The following is a 22,293-nucleotide window of genomic DNA, read 5'->3' on the forward strand; positions in this document are numbered from 1 at the left end:
GGGTTCAACCCAACTGCCACAGCCCTCACCCCCTCACAAACCACCTTCCCCACAGCCTCATGCCTTAGGGAGCATTTACTCACTTTCGGTCTGCCCTGAATAAAAAAAAGAAAAAACACCAATTCCCAGAAATCAAAGGCAATGAATTCCCTTCTCAAAAGTGTGTCGGAGTCTGCTGCTCTGTGGGATTCTTTCCTGCTACACCTCATCCTTCCTGGAAGCAGTTCTTAGAAGCTGGGCCTCCCCCTTACAGGAAAGGAATCCCTCCCTCCTGAGGAACTGGGTCCCTGAAGCAGCCTTAGGAATTTCCCTTCAAGACTTCAATTTACTTTCTGAGCAGCTCCTAGCAGAGGGGATTAAAACTCACCCACGGGGGGGAGGGGGGGGGCGGGGGAGGGGGGAGGAATGATCTAATTTGGCTTACTCAGAGGGACTGATTCTGTATTTAAAATCTGTTTCAAAAAAATATCTGTTTCAAGGAAACAACAGGACTACATTATATCCAAAAGGGGCAAAGCACAGAGGATTCTGAATATGCCTGAGAACAGAGGCAACTCTTTTGTTCAGCTATTAATACTGGAGACATGGGGATCCCTGGGTGGCTCAGCGGTTTGGCGCCTGCCTTTGGCCCATGGCGTGGTCCTGGAGTCCAGGGATCGAGTCCCGCATCGGGCTCCCTGTGTGCAGCCTGCTTATCCCTCTGCCTGTGTCTCTGCCCCCCTCTCTGTCTTTCATGAATAATAAAAAATCTTAAAAAAAAAAAATACTGGAGATATTAAGGACTTGCATGGGGCTTTCCCAAACTTCCATGCACATGCAACAGAGAAAGTTCAGAGCACGAGACTGAGTTACCTCACTGCCTTCCTGAACGTACTTACCCTAGACAGCCCTTCACCAAAGATGCACGAACCAAGTTCAGGGGAAGTGAACACAAAAATGATAGATCAAGGGGCACCTGGGTGGCTCAATGGTTGAGCATCTGTCTTTGGCTCAGGTCATGATCCTGGGGTCCTGGGATCAAGTCCCATACCAGGCTCCCTACATGGAGCCTGCCTCTCCCTCTGCCTATGTCTCTGCCTCTATCTCTCATGAGTAAATAAATAAAATCTTAATAAAAAGAATGAGTGATTGAATTTCAAGAGCAAGAATGATACTTGGTACACCCAGTCTGCCAGTCCGGGGACAAAACTCATCCTCCTCCTGAGTTAAAGTACTCTGAAGCGTTTTTGGTTTTGGTTTTCTGAAGCATTTTTAAGGGTACTGCCTCCAAGTCTGAAGTTTTGGGGTATTTTTACCTGAATTCAACTCAGAATTTATGAGGCAGCAGGTCTATACCAAGCAGGTCAATAGAAGGTTAAGGTTGTGAAGTCTAAGTCCTTCATTGAGTTTAGTGCTTAATACAGGACAGAGGACAAATGACCACAGTACAAAGCAGCTCTGATCAGTGGCCCCAACTGTAACCAAGACATCTGTGGGACATGAGGGGTGCCTAAGGCGGCTGGGGCCACATAACAAAGTACCATAGACAGAGTGACTTAAATAACAAAAAGTTAGCCTCTCACAGTTCTGTAGGGATAGAGTCCAAGATCAAGGTTATCAGCACCATTAGTAGAAGGTTAGTGCTGAAGCTGACTTGGGCAGTTTCAGCCAGGTTGCTCTGGGAGGTACTGTTTCTAGAAAACTTCTAGAGGATGTAGCTACCACCACTTATAATTTTCCAAGCGCTTCCACAGACAGTGTCCCAGTTCTGAGTATAAATTACATTCCCCTGTGTTCCTTTCTTTTTAACAAGTCTTAACAGGTCATTTCTCCATTCATCAGAGATGTGTATTACACACTGCACCACTTCCATATTACCCCCCTGCTGACTTGCCCTGCTTCACTGCAAGTGAGTAAGAAAAAGAAGTGTAGAGGATTTTATTCATTATACTTAAGACAAAGTTTCAGAATACATCAAAGTAAGTTTAATTTTCCCAATGTGTACAAGAGGATACTAAGGCCCAAAAATGATGGTGTCTTGCCTAATGTCATACAACCAGTAAGTGCAAGATCATGGACGAGCACTTGGGTCCCTCTGGCTCCAGTCTGAGGCTCTCTCCTGTGACACTGAGTAAAGGAAAACTTTTTTTTTTTTAATTTTTAATTTATTTGAAGAGAGAGAGAGCGCAAGCAAGCAAGCAAGGGAGAACCAGAGAGCATGATGGGGGAGAGGCAGATGCAAAGGGAGAAGCAGACTTCCTGCTGAGCAGGAAGCCTGATGTGGGGCTTGACCCCAGAACCCTGAGATCATGACCCAAGCCGAAAGCAGACACTTAACCCACTGAGTCACCCAGGCCCCCCAAGAAAAACTCATTTAAAATGCAGTCAGGAGGGTGTCTGGGTGGTCAGTCAGTAAGCCTCTGACTTCCACTCAGTCATAGTCTAAGGATCCTGGAATCAAATTTTAGGCCGTCAGTAAACCTCCCTTTTTAAAATAAGACAGACACAAGAGGCCTGGGTGGCTCTGCGGTTGAGTGTCTGTCTTTGGCTCGGGGCATGATTGCAGAGTTCTGGATCGAGGAGTTCTGGGATCAAGTCCCGCATCCGACTCCCTGCGGGGAGCCTGCTTCTCCCTCAGCCTTTGTCTCTGCGTCTCTCATGAAAAATAAATAAAACCTTTTTCAGTCTTTGTCTCTGCGTCTCTCATGAAAAATAAATAAAACCTTTAAAAAAAATTAAGAAAGACACCTTTCTTATTGTTAAAGTGCTCACTGCCTCTATGGTGAAGAGTGGCTTCAAGAGGAGACATTAAAAGTGGTCCGTTGGGTTTATCCTACAATGTCAGTCATATCCTGACCCATAGAACACACCCATAAACATATCCAAATAAAAATAGTTTATTTATTAGGTGAGTAATTTTATACTCACAAGCTTTTATTTTTAAGACTTTATGTACATATTCATGAGAGGGGCAGAGACATAGGCAGAGGGAGAGAAGCCCACAAGAAGCCCAATATGGATCCATCCCAGGACCCTGGATCATGATCCTGAGCCAAAGGCAGATGTTCAACTACTGAGCTACACAGGTGCTCATATTCACTGACAAGTGTGAGATAGCCAGCCACTCAGTGACCCTCCCTAAACTCACTCAACCCAGGCATCCTTGTCTGACCACGGGAAAGGAAATAAACAGCTAGACATGGAGGCAGAAGCTCAAGATCTGGAACTTGTCAGACATAACTGAATTTCAAGCCCCATGATGTTCTACATGGCCAAAATGAGGACAAAGCTGGCTTCAACAAGGAGATACTATAAAGACCCAAGGACCAAGTATCTCTAAAATGCCCAAATTTGCCAAGCCCTCTCGTCCCCCCCACCCCACCCCCATCACTTGCTGAGTCCTCACAGGGATGAATATACCCTACAATACCAGTTGTCCTCATGCTAAGAGAGGAACTTGCAAAGGATCTCATGGTTTGGTGATGAGGCCAGTTCAGAAACCTTGACCAAAAGAATGGAAATATGCACAGAAATGTGTTTGATCTTTGGAAAGCTATCTGCCTCGGTCTTCAGTATCCATCAGAAACTCACAGGGAGCCTTCAGGCCAGGGCATGATCCTGGAGACCTGGGATCGAGTCCCATGTCAGGCTCCCTGCATGAAGCCTGCTTCTCCCTCTGCCTGTCTGTCTGTCTCTCTCTCTCTCATGAATAAATAAATTAAACAAAAAAAAAGAAGAAAAAATAAAGAAAGAAAGAAAGAAAGAAAGAAAGAAAAGAAAGAAAAGAAAGAAAAGAAAGAAAGAAAGAAAAAAGAAAAGAAAAGAAAAAAAGAAAAGAACAGAACCTCACAGGGAATATTTTTAAAATGCTAATGCCTAGGTTCCACCCAGAGATGATCATTCAAGTCTGCCTACAGAGGGGCCAGGCATACAAACTGTATGACTGCCCAGGTAATTCAATCATTGTGATGGTTGAGAAACTGTTATGCATTAACTGGTAAGAAATTAAAATAGAACTAGCAAGTTTAACAGAAATAATACACATCAACAATCTTTTGAAGGAGGCAATTTGTAAGTCTATTTAGGACAAGAGCCAACCTGTGTTCATTAAGAGGAAATCATGCCAACCTATCCTTAATTCCTTCCTCTGTGGGATTTCAGAATGACTGCCTGGTACATCAGATACCTCTGGACTCCTATAAGACAGACAACACGAAAAAAAAAAAAAAAAAGACAGACAACACGACCTCCCTCCAACACCTGTGGCCACCTTAATCTGCTAGCAAGGGTTTGTAGGTGGATCAGCCACAACCTACAAGACAGTTCCAGGACCTACCCCTTCTGGCACTTAGAAATAAAACTACAAATATTTTCAAAGAATTTTCAACAGACAACAAAAGGATGCTAAATCCTGACCTCAATAAAATGGCACCAACTTAAACAGAGGTAAAACAGCAGTGTTGTGTGGGGATAAACCCCATGGACTATGATGTCAGTTGACCCCATGTGACCCAACTGTATACACTGCTCACAATACTCAAATCTTATCACCAGCCCAAACTTCTTTCTTGAGCCTCCAACTCATGACCTCTCTACTTAAATGTGTGGCAGGCATTATCAAACTTAACACGGTCAAATCCAAACCCCTGGTCTTCTCCAACCCATTCTTCCCTGCAGGCTTCAGCAAGACATTAAATGGGGACTCCATCCTTCCCGGGGACTCAGGTTGAACCCAGAGGCAACCTTGCCAGCTTCTTCCTCTCAAGTTCCACAGTCTAATATCCGAAAATGCCCAGCTCCACCTTCAAATAAGTTCTTCCCTAAACCCAACGACTCCCCACCACCACTCCTACCACCCTCCCAGTGAAAGCTACTTTCTCCTCTTGCCTGATCCACTGTGAATGTCCTACAGGTCTCCCTGCTTTCTGTTAGTGGCTTTCTTTAGTCTAGTCTCAATACAGCAGCTAGAGTGATCTCACTAACTCCTGAGCAGACCTCATCAGAGCTCTTCTCAAAACTCTCCAGTGGTCCCAACTTCAAGTAAAGCCAAAGTCTTCCAATGGCCAATAGAGTCCGCAAGACCTCCTCTCTTGCACTGGCCATACCCCAAGAAGGTGCATGATTTCTCCATGAAGCTTTCCCTTGCCACCCTGCCTAAAACTGTCATCTCCCTATCGTATACACAATCTCCTGAACCCTTTCCTTGCCTCATTTTTTCTCTTTAGCACTGTATTTTACTTATTTATCTTATTATTTGTTCTCTCAAGAAAATTTAAGTCAAGGGAAGGTAGGGACTATTACCTATTTTGCTGTTATATCCCAAACATCTAGAACAGGAGTGGGCAGACATTTTCTGTAAAGAACTAAACCACAAATATTTTAGGCTCTGCAGGTCATACAGTCTCTGTAGCAACTATTCAACCCTGCTACTGTAGTCCACAGATGACAATATATAAATAAATGAGCATAGCCATGTTGTAACAAAACTTTATTTACAAAAACAGCAGACTGGATTTGACCTGCAGGTCATAGTTTGCCAACTCCTTTAGAACATTACCTGGAGGACAGCAAGCACTCAAAATTATTTGTTAAATCGCTGAATTAGTTAAAACACTATTTCTGGCTAGAATAAACCTAGAATAGTAGGTCTAGTTCTAGATGACACAATAGAAAGCATTGATAGGGACGCCCTGGTTGGCTCAGCGGTTGAGCGTCTGTCTGCCTTTGGCTCAGGGTGTGATCCCGCAGTCTCAGGATCGAGTCCTGCATCAGGCTTCTTACATGGACCCTGCTTCTCTCTCTGCCTATGTCTCTGCCTCTCTCTCTGTCTCCCATAAATAAATAAAATCTTAAAAAAAAAAAAAGACATTGATAAACCAAACCATAATTCAGGCAGATGGAAGAGGGTCTGAAAACCCTGCCATTTAAAGACAGTTCCTAAGAACTAGAGACAATTCTCTGAAAGATTTCATAGATCCACAGGCTATCATGTGGAGGGGAGAGTCAACTGGCTGTATGTTGACATAAAAAGAGAAAGAGAGATACACAGATGGGTAGAAACCACCCATAAAGAAAACTGGCTCAATACAGCATTCTCCTGGTATTCCAGTATGAAGATCTGTAAGAGCAGTAATTTCCCCACTACACAATGTCTGGAAGGGATTCCTGTAGTGAGTATAAACTCAGATCTCTCTCAATCAACACTGTGATTCTTACATTGTAAGTAGGGCAGACAGGAGCAAGGCGAGGGAAAAAGAGCAGATAGCCCCATGAAGAGGCCAGCACAGAAGTGGCCATGGAACCAGGAAATGGAATAAGAAGCGAAGCCCTAGAAGGAGCGAAGCCCATGTACTTCATTGAATACAGGACTGGGGAGGAGATTAAGTATGAAAGTCGGCTCGGATGACACAGGGCAGGAGTGAGACCTTGAATGACTGTATCAAACACTTTCAGGTGGTGGGGAGGGGCATCTACAACACTTTATCACTGGTCTCAGGAGCCACTCCCCCTTTTCCACAATTCTACATATGCCCATCCTCCCCTCTGAGAAGACTCCCCACCTTCTTTACGCAACCCTCTACCTGGGCACATGTCATAGATCTGCAACGGGGCCCACCTGACCTGTAGGGATTGACTTAACTCTCATAGCTAACACTGCTAGACACGTGGACCACACTTTCTAGCCCACCTCATGGTCACAGGCAACCATGTGATTGACACGTGGCCAAAAAAATTTGAGTGTAAATAATGTATGTCACTTCCAAGTTCCAAGCCAGGGACGCAAACACCAACCACAAACAACTTCTTTCCAGTTGAATGAAGAGGACTTGATGGAGAGGACCCAAGGACAGAGCCACAGGATATAAAAAGTCCAGCTGCTGGGTAAGTATGTAGTGTAGTTCTCCACCCCTAACAACCCAAAAAGGACTACAAACATGAGATTAAGTGTGCTTTGTTTTGTAACTAAGTCACTACGATTTGGGGCTTGTTTTGTTCAGTAGCTAACAATATTTACAGAATTAAGTAGACTAGATTGTGTGAGCTCTTTGAGAACAGGAATGTTATTTTTATGGATTTGAATTCAGCAACAAAAAAGGCACTCAAATATTGGCCGAAAGAATTACCAAACCACAAGAGGACTGGGATCAGTACCCCTGGCCTCCCACTGTACGCTCAAAACAGAAATGGATTTTAAGGGCTGAGAATGAGCTCAGAAAAGTAGTTCCCAAACCTTAGCATGAATCATTCAAAATCCTGTTTAAAAAATTCTGATTTCAGGATGCCAACACTTCCCCCCTTACCACCAGATTATGTTTCTATGAGTAAGGAATAAGACTACGCAATTTACATTTATCCTCTATCAGGTAAATAAAACTATGGCAATTTACAAACAGAAATGTTAAGTTTACAAATGCTTAAGTAACAAGAGGAAAGTGGCATAGCTATCTTTTTTTTTTTTTAAGATTTTATTTATTTATTCATGAGAGACACAGAGAGAGAGAGAGGCAGAGACAGAGGCAAAGGGAGAAACAGGCTCCATGCAGGAAGCCCGATGTGGGATTCGATCCTGGGACTCCAGGATCACGGCCGAAGGCGGTGCTAAACAGCTGGGCCACCGGGGCTGCCTAACATGGCTATCTTTTAATATTTATTCACTGTTCACCAGTATGTGGTTCGTTTAATACTCTCCAACAACCCTATGAGATGGGTATCATGATTATTCCCATTTTACAGATGAGGAAACTTGCCTATGATCACATCATAGATTTATCCCCAGATACTTTAGCTCCAGGTGGGGCACTGCTCCACTGTATCTCACCTGGATTAGGGCTCAGAGGTGTATAAATGGGCCTCTAGCAATGGTGCTATGAAGCAATACAGGCATCAGCTGCTTTCCCCCCACTAGCCTCCTACAACCCTGGTAACCAACCCAGTGGTTCACTCAGAGGCAGCTGCCCATCATCAATCAGGACCCCAATCTTGGCTCTGAAGGCCCTGCACAGACAGAACAGTTAGAAAATCTACCTCACCTCATAAAAAAAAAAGTCCAGTTATGAGAGAAATGGTGGAAGACGAGACTCAAAAAGCAGGTTCAGAAGGATTCTGAATGTCACCCTTAAGAACCTCTCTACATAAATATATAAAATAAATAAATAAATAGAACCTCTCTTAAAAAGCAGTATAGAAATGGGAGAAGTTCTTAAGCGCAAGGATGGCATGGATTTTAGGGGAAAGACTAGTGGCAGGAAGACCCATTAGGAGGAAGAGAAGCCAAGAGCATAAGCGGACACTGAACCGAGGAGTGGGACCCAAGCCCCAGGAGTGTGGGTACCTTTATGCATTCCCTTCTGCTCTCACAGTCACATTCGGAAACACTTGCCAAAAGAACTCCAAGGGCATGCCTAAAGTTCAGTCAATGGCATTTGATGTCAGCAAAGTCGGCAAGAACTGATAGGTTCCCTCTTTAAGAACTGGATGGCCAGGGGCACCTGGGTGGCTCCGTCAGCTCAGGTGGTGATCTCAAGGTCCTGAGTTCAAGCAAGCATCCCCACATGAGGTTCCACGCTCAACATGCAGTCTGCTAGTCTCTCTGCTCTTCACCTACCCCACCCCCTCACGTGCTCGCTCCCACTCTCTCATATAAAATCTTAAAAAAAACGGGGTGGGGGGGCGCAGCTTGGGTGGCTCAGCAGTTTAGCGCTGCCTTCCGCCCACAGCCTAATCCTGGAGATCCGGGATTGAGTCCCACATCAGGCTCCCTGCATGGAGCCTGCTTCCTCTGCCTGTGTCTCTGCCTCTCTCTCTCTCTCCCCATCTGTCTCTCATGAATAAATAAAATCTTAAAAAAAAAAAAAAAAAACAGATGGCCAACAACATACTTGACAATTCAAGAGACAGCACGATGAAGAGAGGGTAGGAAAACATGTCTCAGATGCAAGCATCTGTAAAGAGCATATTCATTCACTAACATGACTTGTAAATGTCTGCTGGAGTCAGCATACTCATTTATTCATTCGGTCAACCAGTGTTTACCTGTCGGAGCTAGAGCTGGGCAGACAAGAGCTGGAGTATTCTGACCACTGCATGTGCTGAGGATGTGAGAAGAAAACCCACTGGTGCACTGAGACCCACTAGCTAAGCTGTTCCTGACAAGGCACCCAACCTCTCTGCACCTGCATTTCCTCACATGTGAAAATGTATTCACTGCCTTATAAGATTGAGAATGGACTGAGATGTTACCACAGCAAAAAAGTCTGAGCCTATGAGCCCATAGGAATCACTCAATAGCCATTAGGGATGACAGTATTGTTCTCTAATCGGACCCATCTCTGAGGGCTCTAAGTGCCCAGGGGAACTCAAATGCAGATCCCCCAAGTCCCACCCAGACCAACCAGAATACTTACAGAGAGGGAAGGACCCTCATCTACATTTTTAAGGTATCTTGAAAAATACTGCTGAAATAGGTAAACATGAGTTTTAACTTCTAAAAAAAAAAAGCGGGGGGGGGGGGGGGCAGCCCAGGTGTCTCAGTGGTTTAGCCCCACCTTCAGCCCAGGGTGTGATCCTGGAGACCCAGCCCATGTCGGGCTCCCTGCATGGAGCCTGCTTCTCCCTCTGCCTGTGTCTCTGCCTCTCCCTCTCCCTGTGTCTCTCATGAATAAATAAAAAATAAAATAAAATAAATAAATAAAAAATAAAAATAAAAAAATAATCTTACCCTCTGCTAGTTATCTCACTGTATGTATATAATGTAAAGAGATCTTTGAATGGATCCATCTTTGGGGCCTCTGGCTGGCTCAGTCGGTAAATGATTCTTGATCATGTGGTTTTGAGTTCAAACCCCACTTTGGGCATAGAGAATTACTTAAAAATAAAATATTTAGAAACTAAAAATAGGATGCTAGAGTGGCTCAGAGTCTGTTGGGCATCTGCCTTTGGCTCAGGTCATGATCCCAGGGTGTCTCAGGGTTCCGGGATCCAGTCCCACATCCAGCCTACTTCTCATTCTGCCCCTTCCCCTGCTCCTTCTTGTTCTCTCTTTCTCTCTCTCAAAGACATAAAATCCTTAAAAATTAAACAAAAATAAAAATGGATCAATCTTTTAATGAATCTCAAACTTAAATTCCAGTTCTTCAGGAGCCCCCTTCCCATAACCACCTGAGGCCTTAACCATAGATTAGGTGACTTTGCATTAAAAATCATCCCCAGTCTCCCAATTTCAAGGCTCAGATTATTCATTTACAGGTAGCTACACAGATGTTGCAGGGCCAAAAAGAAGAGTCAAGTCCATTCCAAACCCAGACCTTCCCATTGTATTACTGGCAACCACCTTCACACAATTCATCAGCACAGAAACATATAATATTTGCAGGGACTTAGAGTTCACATACAGAAGAAACCCACAGAGGCAGAGTTTCCTGGCCCCATGGAGAAGTTACAGGAGAGATTTAGGATAAAGGCTCATGCTGTGTATGTCCCTGGACTCCACGCACCACACAGCAGCCACCACCTGCGAGATACAGGAAGGCGGGACGGGGGGGGGGGGGGGGGGGGGGGGGGGGCCGGGGGTATCCCCTGGAGAACTCAAGGGCAAATTACCTACTTGACACACCTGAATGAACACTAGTTAACTCCTCTCAGGCTGAGCAGATGCAAAACTCTAAAGATAAAAAAAAAAAAAAAAATCAAACAGAAGCTTTAAGAGATAAATATTTAATTTTGTTACTGCTTATTTCACTGCAGGGGCTATCTTGTTTGGGGCAGAAGCTATTGTATATATTTGCCAAAAACTCAAACTAAATGAAGACGGGAACAGGCTGAGGCCAGATAACGGGCCCTGAAAAGCTAACCCAGCCTCCTACAAAATTTGGATTTCTGATTGTTAACGAGCAACAGGAGATTAATATTAAAAGGCACTCTGGAGAGGCACATAGGCTCAGTTAAGCGTCTGACTTTTGGTTTCCACCTGGGTTATGATCTCAAGTGGTATGGAATCCTTGGGCTCCGTGTAGTCACTTGGCCTTCTCCCTCTGCTCCTCCCCCACTTGCCCACGCTTTTTCAAATTAATAAAAATAAATAAAATCTTAAAAAATAATAACAACAGGGCAGCCCGGGTGGCTCAGCAGTTTAGCGCTGCCTTCAGCCCAGGGCGTGGTCCTGAAGACCCAGGATTGAGACCCACATCAGGCTCCCTGCATGGAATGGAGCCTGCTTCTCCCTCTGCCTGTGTCTCTGCCTCTCTCTCTCTCTCTCTCTCTCTGTCTCTCATGAGTAAATAAATTAAATCTTTAAAAAAAATAAAATAAAATAATAAATAATAAATAATAAAAACAAAAGGCATTCTGGGGGCACCTGGCTCAGTCGGTAGAGCTTGCCAACTCTTGATCTCCAGGTTGGGAGTCTAAGCCCCATGTTGGGCTTAGAATACTAAAAATTAAAATCTTAAGGGGCAGCTGGGTGACTCAGTCGGTTCAGTATCTTCAGCTTAGGTCATGATCTTAATTAAGGCCTTAAAATCCCTTAGTTTAGGTCATGATCTCAAGGTCCTAAAACCCCCAGATACACATCAGACTGAGGCTCTGAGTGAGGAGGCTGCTACTTCCTCTGCCCCTCCCCCATTCATGCTCATGTGGGCACATTCTCCAGCTCTCTCTTAAATTTTTTTAAAAATTAAAATCTTGGGATCCCTGGGTGGCACAGCAGTTTGGCGCCTGCCTTTGGCCCAGGGCGTGATCCTGGAGACCCGGGATCGAATCCCACATCGGGCTCCCGGCATGGAGCCTGCTTCTCCCTCTGCCTGTGTCTCTGCCTCTCTCTCTGTGTGTGACTATCATAAATAAATAAAAATTAAAAAAAAAATTAAAATCTTAAATAGTATTCTGAAAATAGTGCAAAACCTCAGTTTTAAATGAAACATCTCAAATAAATAAAACAGCCTCAAAAAATAATGAAATAAAATGAAAGCTCCCACTGCATTGATGACCACTATGCACTGAAGGCCTAATGTAGCCACCCTCTGAAAAGCATGACAGCACTCAGCATCTGCACTTCCCTCCTCAGCTCTGAGCAGTTTCCAGTCCATTTGACACCAGTGGCAGTCACCCTAATAGCATTCATTTTTCAAGGTGATCATTCTCAGATTGAGCCAGTGTCAGAAGAGTGAGAATGTAGCCACTCTCCAGTGGCCTGATGCATGTGGCCCAAACCCTCCTCAACCCCCTTCTCTGGGGATAGGTCCTGAGCTGCTAACCGAGGGAACGAGGATAGACACATAAATGTAGAACACATCTGCACAGCAGGGGAGCAGGGATGCGTCCAGGGAGTCGCAGGGGAGCAGGGATGCGTCCAGGGAGTCTCAGGGGACACGACCATCTATTGCTCAGCTGGCTAAGCCTACACCACTTATTTCCAATAGTGGGAAAGAGGAAGAATGATTCAATAAACCATGATAGGAAAATGGGCTGTTTTGGAAAAAATGGGGCCTCATACCAAATACAAAAGGAAATTATAGCTGACTTTAGTATTAAAAAATGCTTATGGAGATTTAGATGATGCTGGAAACTGAGAAAGATATATTACAGAGGAAACAGGAAAAACCAAAAAGAAAAGCTCAATTTTTAGATATATATAAATTTAAAATCTCTGACCTAGGAGCACCTGGCTGGTTCAGTCCATAGATCATGCAACTCTTGGGAGTTGTGAGTCTAAGCCCCATACTGGATGTACAGATTACTTAATAATTTCTTAAATCGGGATCCCTGGGTGGCACAGCGGTTTGGCGCCTGCCTTTGGCCCAGGGCGCGATCCTGGGGACCCGGGATCGAATCCCATGTCGGGCTCCCAGTGCATGGAGCCTGCTTCTCCCTCTGCCTATGTCTCTGCCTCTCTCTCTCACTGTGTGCCTATCATAAATAAAAAAAAAATAAAAATAAAAAATAAAAAAATTTAATAATTTCTTAAATCTTTTTTTAAATTCTTATAAAAAGAATCTCTGATCAAAATTAACAGTCAAATGAGGGCTCTTTGGGTGGCTCAGCGGTTTAGAGCCAGCCTTCCAGCCAGGGCATGATCCTCGAGTCCCGCGTAGGGCTCCCTGCATGGAGCCTGTTTCTCCCTCTGCCTGTGTCTCTGCCTCTCTCTCTCTCTCATTAATAAACAAATAAAATCTTTAAAAAAAAGTCAAAAAAAATCTGAAAAAATATAAGCACAATTGCAAGCTATTTCAAAAATATAAATGCCTCGGGGCACCTGGGTAGCTCAGCCAGTTAGGCATCTGCCCTTAGCTTAGGTCACGATCTCAGGGTCCTAAGATGGAGCCCCACATCAGGCTCCAAGCTCTGCAGGGTGTCCGCTGCTCTCCATTTGTGTTCTCTCATTCTCTTTCATGTAAATAGACTGTTAAATAGAGAAAGAGAAGAGAGCCTCATAGGAAAAAAATCTAATACACAATTCAAAGATACAAAAAAAAAAAAAAAAGCTCCTTTTCTATAAATCAAATAAATTCAAAACCTTGATATTTTTAATCTTTGACTTAGAAAAAAAATTCAGGTACTTAAAATTGACAATGAAATATGCACACAAATCGCTAGAGGGTCAGTTGGTCCAAAATAGTTTTGCCGTTCTCCAGTTATTCCACCTCTGGAAATAGAGAAAAATATATGGACATGGATATGCATTACACCATAATTAGAAATAAACTAGGATCCTTGGGTGGCTCAGCAGTTTGAGCGCCTGCCTTCGGCCCAGGGTGTGATCCTGGAGACCCAGGATCGAGTCCCACATCGGGCTCCCTGCATGGAGCCTGCTTCTCCCTCTGCCTGTGTCTCTGCCTCTGTTTCTCTCACGAATGAATAAATAAAATCTTTAAAAAAAAAGAAATGGAGTACAATGCCAATGGAGACAGAGGCTTAAAGCAGTGAGCCAGGCTCAACTTTCCATCAGTATCACCTGGAGCACCGATTTAAGCCCACCTTCCAGTTTCCAATAACAGAATTGGTCTGGAATGGGTGCCAGAGAATGTGCATTTCTAACAAGCTCCCAGGTGGTGGCGATGAAGGTGTGAGAGCGATGCTTTGAGGACAGCTGCCTAAAGCATGCTAATAGGTTTTATGTGCACACCTCACCTCCATCGGCACCAACTTTTAAGAAAAGTCCGGCCTACAAGTACAAAGCTATTGGGACGCCTGGGTGGCTCAGCGGTTGACCACCTGCCTTTGGCTCAGGGCCTGATCCCAGGTCGGGGGATCGAGTCCCACATCGGGCTTCCTTCAGGGAGCCTGCTTCTCCCTCTGCCTGTGTCTCTGCCTCTCTCTGTGTCCCTCACGAATAAATAAAATTAAAAAAAAAAAAAAAAAAAAAAGCTGTGTTTAGAATAGCCTTCTCCATGCATTTAAGATCAAGTATCCCAAAAGGAGCAGCTCAGTACAGCAGCTGAAAACACAGGTTCAGGAGCCAGACTGCCTGGTTTGGGATCCTGCTCTACCGATACACAGCTCGGTGATCCCAGGCCACTTAACTGGCCTCTGCTTCAGTACCATCAGGTGCAAACAGGGATAAGCAATCTTTCCCCACAGCAGGGAAACTGCATATGAGTGCCTACCAAAGTCATCAATCAAAAGTCCTCACCTTCCCATTTTTATGCACATATATTGTGAAAAATCTATAACTAGAAAATGCTTCCTTGGGGTGCCTAGGTGGCTCAATCAGTTAGGTGTCTGCCTTCAGCTCAGGTCATGATCCCAGGGTCCTGGGATGGAGCCCCACATCAGGCTCTCTGCTCAGCAAGGAGTCTGCTTCTCCCTCGCCCCCGCCCCCCATGCTTGTGTGCTTTCTCTCTGAAATGAAAAAAATAAAGTGCTTACAGAGTTTCTTGTCCTGCCAGAAGGAGACATTTGCCTACTTCATTATTATTTATGATAACCACACCCAAATTCCTTCTTCCACCCATACTCTTCTTTGAGGGGCCAATCGGCCAAGAGATGTCCCCACACTTACCAAATACACCACAATCAAAACAAGCCTAAGAGAGCAGTCATCCCCTCGGGATCTCTAAGGCTTTCTATAAAAAGTGTAAATATCAGAATGTAGGAATGATTAAAGCTTTGGAGTTAGTTTAGGGTCAAGAAACAAAAGATCTAATAATCAAACAAGTATAATTAAACCCCACAGGCTCCGGCCCACCTAGTAGTCCCAGGTACCACATGGAAAACCAGCCGCCAGCTCTATCTCCCAAGCCACTTTTCACCTGTTTGTTTTCTCCCAGCTCAGGGACCCTCCAGTGATTGTAGGGCCATCGGACTCCTGGACAAAACCACCTGCATTAACAGCATGGGTCACTACTCTCTAAGGGGTAGACATCGGGGAAGCACCCCCCAGGCTTCAAGGACCCCATCTCCAGGGCGGTCCTCCAAGGTGGAAATGGAAATACCTGCGAAAGCGTCAGTGCAAAAACATACTCCACCGTCGTTATGTATGTCCCAGACCAAAGCAAAATGTGTGAGAGAAGTGTTCCCATTCATTAAATAGAAAACAAAGGATTTTTTTAAGCACACGAAAGTCGCCCCGACTGGATACCAGAACACAGAGTGTGAGACGCGCGCGGACGGTCAGGGAGACACGGTCACACACACGCACACACACACACGGGGAGCCCGGTGTGGCCGCAGCTCAGGGTCACGGAAGGGCTATCGGAAGAGGTGGGGACGCTGCGGGGGGATGGCAATGGTCCAGGGTTGTTCATGAGCGGCTTGCCTAGGAAGACAAAGGTGCCGCTTTAGTTTAGGAGGGCGAATCCCTGAGCCGTGCCGGGGAAGCCGACTATAGGTGGAAGGGGGGGTCCAATCAGGTCTCCCTGTGGGCAGTCCCTGTCCCCGGGCAGCTCGGTCCCCCGCTGCCCCCCGCTGCCCCGCCGGTGCCCGGGCTCCAGCTGCTGCGCTGCTGCTGCTCTGCTGCTGCTGCTGCTCCTGCTCCTCCTCCTCCTCCTCCTCCCAGGCGCCAGAGGCCGGCGCGGCCGCGAGCGTCAGGACGGGGAGCCCCCGCCACCCGGCCCTGCTCCCTCCCGCCCACCCTGCGCGCCGGGAAGCAGACGCGGCCCCGCGGCCGACGCGGCGAGGCCCACGGGCGGCGAGCGCTTCCCCGCCACGACCCTCTGCCCTCCCGCCCCGGGAGCCGGCGGCGGCGGGGCGGCGGGAGGTCGCTCACCAGAACAGCACGCGCGAGCAGAGGTTGGCGTCCTGCAGCGGGTTGGGCTTCACCTCCGGGTACACGGGCAGCATCTTGGCGCCGGGTCGCGCTGCTCGGGGAGGCGCGGGCGGGGATGCTGGAGCTCGGGCGGCGCGCCGGTCCTCGCGGCGGGAGCCCGGGAACCACCCGTTTCCGGGAGCTGAGCGCCGACGGGCCCGCCCCGTCCCCGCCCCCCGGGCCTCGCGGCGGCGGCGGCGGCGGGGGCCCGGAGCGGGGGGCCGGGAGCGGGGGGCCGGGGGCCGGGAGCGACGGCCCCGCGCGGGCCGGACCGGGCCGGGCCGGCGGCCACCGCTCTGCCCGCAGCCCGCGGAGGTCGGAGGCGAGTCGGCCGAGCTCGTGGCCCGCGGGCCGGGCGCGGAGGCGCACACGTGTTCTCACCTGGCTGCAGACTTTGCAGAAGTTGGCGCTGCGAGCCCCAGCCCCCAGCGGCCGTGCGGGGGGAGGCGCCGGCTCGGCCCAACCGGCGGCTCGGAAACGCCCCCTCGGGGCAGCTCTCAGAACACGTGGGAGGGCGGCCCGAGGCCTTAGCGCACCTCCTGGGCTTGCTGCCCGCATCAGGACCAGACGGGGCTGCCGTGTGAGGTTCGCCGAGGTGCGAGCCAAGCGTTTGACCTCGGACAGCAGCAGGAGTTCGCGCAGCTCTTTGAAGAGCTGCAAGACCTAAAGAAAGGTAACAGGGGAGTGAAAGGACTCCTGATTCGGGAAGACGAATGCACGCTCACTGGCCGCAGGCTTTTGGCATCTCCCAGGTTGCACTGCACAGAGGAGCTCTCGCCACTTTGTTGCCAGCCTCCGAGACTGGGAAGGGGAGCTATGGAGAGAGGGCCCGCCGCAGGAGGTCCTTCATCGTGCCCTCACCTGAAGGCAGAATGAAAACGGCCGACAGAACATAGGTTACAGAATACGGTGATGTGCCCTGCTGGGGACCTTACCGCACCTCTAGCCCTAACGAGGCCCGAGTCCAGAGGATGTTATGATTCCTCTTTTCCAGATGAGAAAGATAAAGGCTGAATGACTGAACTTGCCCATTACCTTAGAGTCAGTAAATGATGAAACTAGATTTGAACTCAAGAGTCCAGCATGGCCTGTCCCCCACTGGTGATGGTCAGTGCACATTGGATGAACCAATGATTGCAGAACTGAATAAACAAAATCTCGGATTCCCACTCGAAGTCTTCAGTGGTTGGGTGGCCATCCTACCAGTGCTAAGCAAATTCTCTTCCCTTCAACACTGAATGAAGAAAATACAAAGGACAGTTCATAGTACTTACAGCAAGATCACTTTTTTCTTTTTAAAGATTTTATTTATTCATGAGAGAGAGAGAGGCAGAGACACAGGCTGAGGGAGAAGCAGGCTCCCTGCGGAGAGCCAGATGCTGGACTGGATCCCAGGACCGGAGGTCATGCCCTGAGCCAAAGGCAGGTGCCCCAAGATCACGTTTTGTTTTTTTTCTTTTCTTTTCTTTTCTTTTTTTTTTTTTTCTAGTTAAGTGAATACCCCCAAGGCGGAGATCAAGAGTTGCATGCTCAAAAAAAAAAAAAAAAAAAAAAAGAGTTGCATGCTCTACTGACAGCCAGCCAGGTGCCCCAAGATCATTTCCCATTTACCTTGGCCAAAATGGTGTTATTAATAATGGCTTTTTGGTTACCAAAGGGGAGGTAGGTGAGGGATGAGTGAAATTGGATGATGGGAATTAAGAGTCCACTTACCATGATGCGTAGCGAGTAATGTATAGAATTGTTGAATCATTATATTGTCCACCTGAAACTAATACAACACCATGTGTTAATTACACTTGAATTAAAAAAATGGCTTCTAATTTCAGTTGTGCAAGATGAATAAATGCTGGACTGGTATTCAGCAATGTGACTCATTGGTAGTACTATGTTATATACTTGAAATTTGCTGAGAGAGTAAATCTTGTGTTTTCTCAACTTAGGAAAATGGTTAAGATGTGAAGTAATAGATATGTTGATTGGCTTGATTGTAAATATTTCATAATGTAAGGGGCACCTGGATGGCTCAGTGGTTGAGCTTTTGCCTTCCACTCAGGTCCTGATCCCAGGGTGCTGGGATAGAGTCCTGCATCCGGCTCCCAGCAGTCAGAAACCTGCTTCTCCCTCTGCCTATGTCTCTGCCTCTCTCTCTCTCTGTCTCTCATGAATAAGTTAATAAAATCTTTAAAAAATATATTTCATTGTGTAGATGTATAACAAGCCATCAGTTTGCACAACTTAAATATATACACTCTTTGATCTTCAATTATACCTCGGTAAAGTGGTGAAGGGGGGCGGGTGAATGGCTTTTAAAGAAACCCTTACTATATTCAAGTATTTTTTATAAGTCAAATGTGTAAGAATGGCAAAATATTGATAATTTTTAATTGATGGGTGATGGGGATTTAAAATACTCTTGATATTTCATGTATGTTTAAGAATTTCTATTTCAAAAAGGAAGACAATTATGTCTGAATATTCTAAGAAAACTATGATTATTCACTTCCTTTCTGTGTTAGCTCTTTCTTGGATAATGCAATCTATAAATCTAAATAATCAGCTTGCCCCTGATTACAGTTCTCTTTGAAACTCCCTGAATTTTCCAGCCCAGTAAATGCTCAGGTACCAGGTCTAAGTCTAAGATGAAGACCTCAGGGCACCTGGATTAGTTAAGACTCAGACTATACAGGCCCTGATCTCAAGAGTTGTGAGATGGAGCCCCTAGGTGGGCTCTGCACTCCACGTGAGGCCAGCTTGAGATTGTCTCTCCTTCTGCCCTTCCCGCTCATGATCTTTCTCTCTTTAAAATAAATAAATCTTTAAAAAAAAAATTTTTAATGAAGATTGTGCTTGCTAAAGTTAGAAGTCTAATGGCTTCCTTCATCACCCTGCCCCAAACCCCTCTCTCCAGCCCCTGCAACTCTCAAGTTCCAAACTGCCAAAAACACGCAATCCCTTCAGCTTCTGTTGAGTCTTTTTTTTTAACGAAGATCTTTTGAAACCTTTTATCATTATTTCCTACATGAACAGGAGTATTTAGGAGATTTACTGAAAGCCAGTGTTGACTTCTAGAGAGAAGATTGGACTTGAAACCAGGGAACAAAGGATCTAGATTTTTCATTCATTACCTAAACTTCCTGACCCTTATTCTTCTCAGGTCTAAAACAAGAATCAAAATTCCCCACTCTTCCTACAAAGTTATTGTGAGCCTCACAACTCTTAAGTATACTTCATAAAACATAAGGCAACAGACAAAAGGGTTTTCTTTGCTGGGGGGGCTAGATTTTTTTAAAAAGTTATTTTTCAAAAGTTAACGTGCATAAAAGTAAACTTAAAAACACAGGAAACAAAGAACAAAGTTACCCATAACACAGTTCACAGTTGAGTCCTAGGTCCCATATGTGTATCTACACAGTAAGCATTTTTTTTTTTACTTTTTTTAAAGATTTTATTAATTTATTTGAGAAGGAGGGAAAGAGAGCAAGAACAGAGGGAGGGAGAAACAGACTCCCCACTGAGCCTGGAGCCCAACAGAGGGCTCTGAGAGCCGTCCCAGGACTGGGATCATGACCTGACCCAAAGGCAGACACTCAACCAACTGAGCCACCCAAGCACCCCTATACAAGTAAGCATTTTAATGTAATTTAGATAATACAGTTATGTATCACACTTTTTTACGCACCATGAATATTTACCATTTCAAAGTCCTCAAACAATGAGTAGTTTGATAACCAAGAATGCACTACACCAACTCCATCTGAAAGAAAAAAATGTAATCCTGCCTTTCTTGGCAACAAAAATTTCATGAAAGACAAAAATGGCAAAGAGCCTCTAGATAAAGATATTGGCAGAGTTACAATTAAAATACTCGCATTTCCTGGGCAGTTCCGGTGGCCCAGCAGTTTAGCGCCGCCTTCAGCCCAGAGTGTGATCCTGGAGACCAGGGATCGAGTCCCACGTCAGGCTCCTTGCATGGAGCCTGCTTCTCCCCTTGCCTGTGTCTCTGCCTCTCTCTCTCTCTCTCTCTCTCTCTCTCTCTCTCTGTCTGTCATGAATAAATAAATAAAATATTGTAAAAAAATACTCGCGTTCCCTTAATGTCCAATTAAAACTGAGACGTGGTCTCAGGTTTTTTTGCTTTTTTTTTTTTTTAAGATTTTATTTATAGGAGGCCTGGGTGGCTCAATGGTTGTGGTTGAGCATCTGCTTTCTGCTCAGGTCATGATCCTGGGGTCCTGGGGTCCTGGGATGGAGTCCCACATCGGGCTCCCTCGAGGAGCCTACTTCTCCCTCTGCCTGTGTCTCTGCCTCTTTCTGTGTCTCTCATAAATGGATAAATAAAATCTTAAAAAAAAAAAAAAGAAAGAAGGAAGGAAGGAAGAAAGAAAGAAAGAGAAAGAAAGAAAGAAAGAAAGACAGAAAGAAAGAAAGAAAGAAAGAAGAAAGAAGCAGAAAAATAAAGAAAGAAAGAAATAATCCCAAGCCCTCCCTCCCTCCCGACCCCCCTATCCACTACCCTCCCTACACTCCTCCGCCTCCAACCGCACTAACACACTACCCTCCTCCTCACTCCATCGCCCACTAAAGCAAGAAAGAAAGAAAGAAAGAAAGAAAGAAAGAAAGAGGGATCCCTGGGTGGCGCAGTGGTTTAGCGCCTCCCTTTGGCCCAGGGCGCGATCCTGGAGACCGGGGATCGAATCCCACGTCAGGCTCCCGGTGCATGGAGCCTGCTTCTCCCTCTGCCTGTGTCTCTGCCTCTCTCTCTCTCTCTCTCTCTCTCTCTCTCTGTGACTATCATAAATAAATAAAAATTAAAAAATTTAAAAAAAAAAAAAAGAAAGAAAAGAAAAGAAAGAAACCCTCATATTGCTGGTGGGGGATGCAAAGTGGTACAACTGTAAAATTACATTACCCAGGAATTCTATTCCTCATACCGTTGGTTTGGAACCATCCCAAGAGCTTCTCTGGTGTAATCTGAAACTGGCCCCAGTGCTTAATGGACAAGGAGACACCCAAGAAAGAGGCAGGTCATTCCAGTTGGAAGGCACCAGTGTTAGTAGCAAAGATAACTTAGATACAAGGCTCGTCTTGGGCAGCAGCAAGACAAATGGTTCCCCACACCCACGAATAAAATCTTAACTAAGTTCAGTCGCATTTAACATGCAGTTTCTCCCAACACTGCATCATTATCTCAAGGCTATCCTTGGAGTAGCCTCTGTGAGTGGGAAAATCAAGTGGAGCCCACATTTCAAGGACAGGAAAGGGGGTGAGAAGACTCTGATTCCTAGGGTGCTGCTCACAGGTCAACTGGCAGTCATGTCTTTTTGATGATGTACCCCAACACAATCTACCCACGATAAATGAAAACATATGTCCACACAAAAACTTAGATACAAATACCATAGCAGGGACGCCTGGGTGGCTCCATAGCTGAGCGTCTGCCTTTGGCTGAGGGCGTGATCCTGGAGTCTCAGGATCAAGTTCTACATGGGGCTTCCTGCATGGAGCCTGCTTCTCTCTCTGCCTGTGTCTCTGCCTCTCTTTCGCTCTCTCTGAATAAATAAGTAAATAAATCTTAAAAAAAAAAAAAAATCTAGGCAATCATAATATGCCAATGCCATGGCCAAAGGGATGGGCCTGGAAACAAGTTCACATCCCAAACCAGCCAACTGGCTTTCTCTTTCTCTCTCTCTCTCTCTTTTTCCTGGAGCTATAAAGAGAAAACCTCACTTTCCTTTCTGATCAGAGAATTAAAAAGATATGACTCATAACTACTGATAGCTATGTCTCCCATGTACATGGAAAGGCCCGAAAGAATAAAGCAGTTACCCAAAGGAAAGTCATACAGTCAACAAGTATTTATTAAACACTTACTGTGTGCCAAGAACTATTCCAGGCAGTAGGAATTCATAAGAACAACATGAGTAATACTAAGGACAGTCTTGGTGGTATGAAATTCTAGGCTTCCTAAAGTTAATAGGATCCCTATTGCTATAGAAGGAGCCACACACTCTCCACTTCATATCCTCTGTGCACATCTCCAGGTCTAAGGCAGCTTACTCTCTGCTTAAGGG

General features: G+C 45.8%; 1 protein-coding gene across 1 annotated transcript in view; it reads right to left on the reverse strand.

Annotated features, from left to right (window-relative positions):
- Positions 1–16,254, reverse strand: part of ABCC4 (ATP binding cassette subfamily C member 4) — a 245,850-nt gene extending 229,596 nt beyond the window's left edge. The window contains 1 exon segment of the mRNA NM_001197174.1: positions 16,181–16,254. Coding sequence (NP_001184103.1) covers positions 16,181–16,254 — 74 coding nt within the window.
- Between the last annotated feature and the right edge of the window lie 6,039 nt (positions 16,255–22,293).

Source organism: Canis lupus, chromosome 22, assembly GCF_011100685.1.
Source record: "Canis lupus familiaris isolate Mischka breed German Shepherd chromosome 22, alternate assembly UU_Cfam_GSD_1.0, whole genome shotgun sequence".
NCBI lineage: Eukaryota > Metazoa > Chordata > Mammalia > Carnivora > Canidae > Canis > Canis lupus.